Source organism: Chaetura pelagica, unplaced genomic scaffold, assembly GCF_000747805.2.
Source record: "Chaetura pelagica isolate M959 unplaced genomic scaffold, ChaPel_1.0 scaffold328, whole genome shotgun sequence".
In the NCBI taxonomy this organism is placed as follows: domain Eukaryota; kingdom Metazoa; phylum Chordata; class Aves; order Apodiformes; family Apodidae; genus Chaetura; species Chaetura pelagica.
In genome coordinates this window covers 1,279,172-1,279,403 of record NW_009954216.1, presented here as the reverse complement: position 1 = coordinate 1,279,403, position 232 = coordinate 1,279,172, and the positions used below count along the sequence as shown (strand labels likewise).

The following is a 232-nucleotide window of genomic DNA, read 5'->3' as shown; positions in this document are numbered from 1 at the left end:
GGTTGCTGCGGGTTCACATTCACGGGCGGAGGGTGTCCCAGCAGCCCGATGCGCTGCTTCTGCTTCCTCTGCTCCGTCATCTGGAAAAGCAACAAGTTGGCTCGTTAGGCCTGGACACTTCCCGTGCGTCAGCCCCCGAAGGGCCCGGTGCTGCCTGCTCTGGGGACTGGCCTCTGAAACCCACTTTCTACCAGCAGCAGCTGCTCTGGCCGCTGTGGCAAGCAACGATAGG

General features: G+C 62.5%; 1 protein-coding gene across 1 annotated transcript in view; it reads right to left on the bottom strand.

Annotated features, from left to right (window-relative positions):
• The window catches only part of ITPR1 (inositol 1,4,5-trisphosphate receptor, type 1), a 173,056-nt gene that overhangs the window by 5,096 nt on the left and 167,728 nt on the right, over positions 1-232 (bottom strand). Inside the window, exon 61 of the mRNA XM_010003374.1 lies at positions 1-80. Within this exon, the coding sequence (XP_010001676.1) occupies positions 1-80 (80 nt within the window). The remainder of the gene's footprint in view (positions 81-232) is intronic.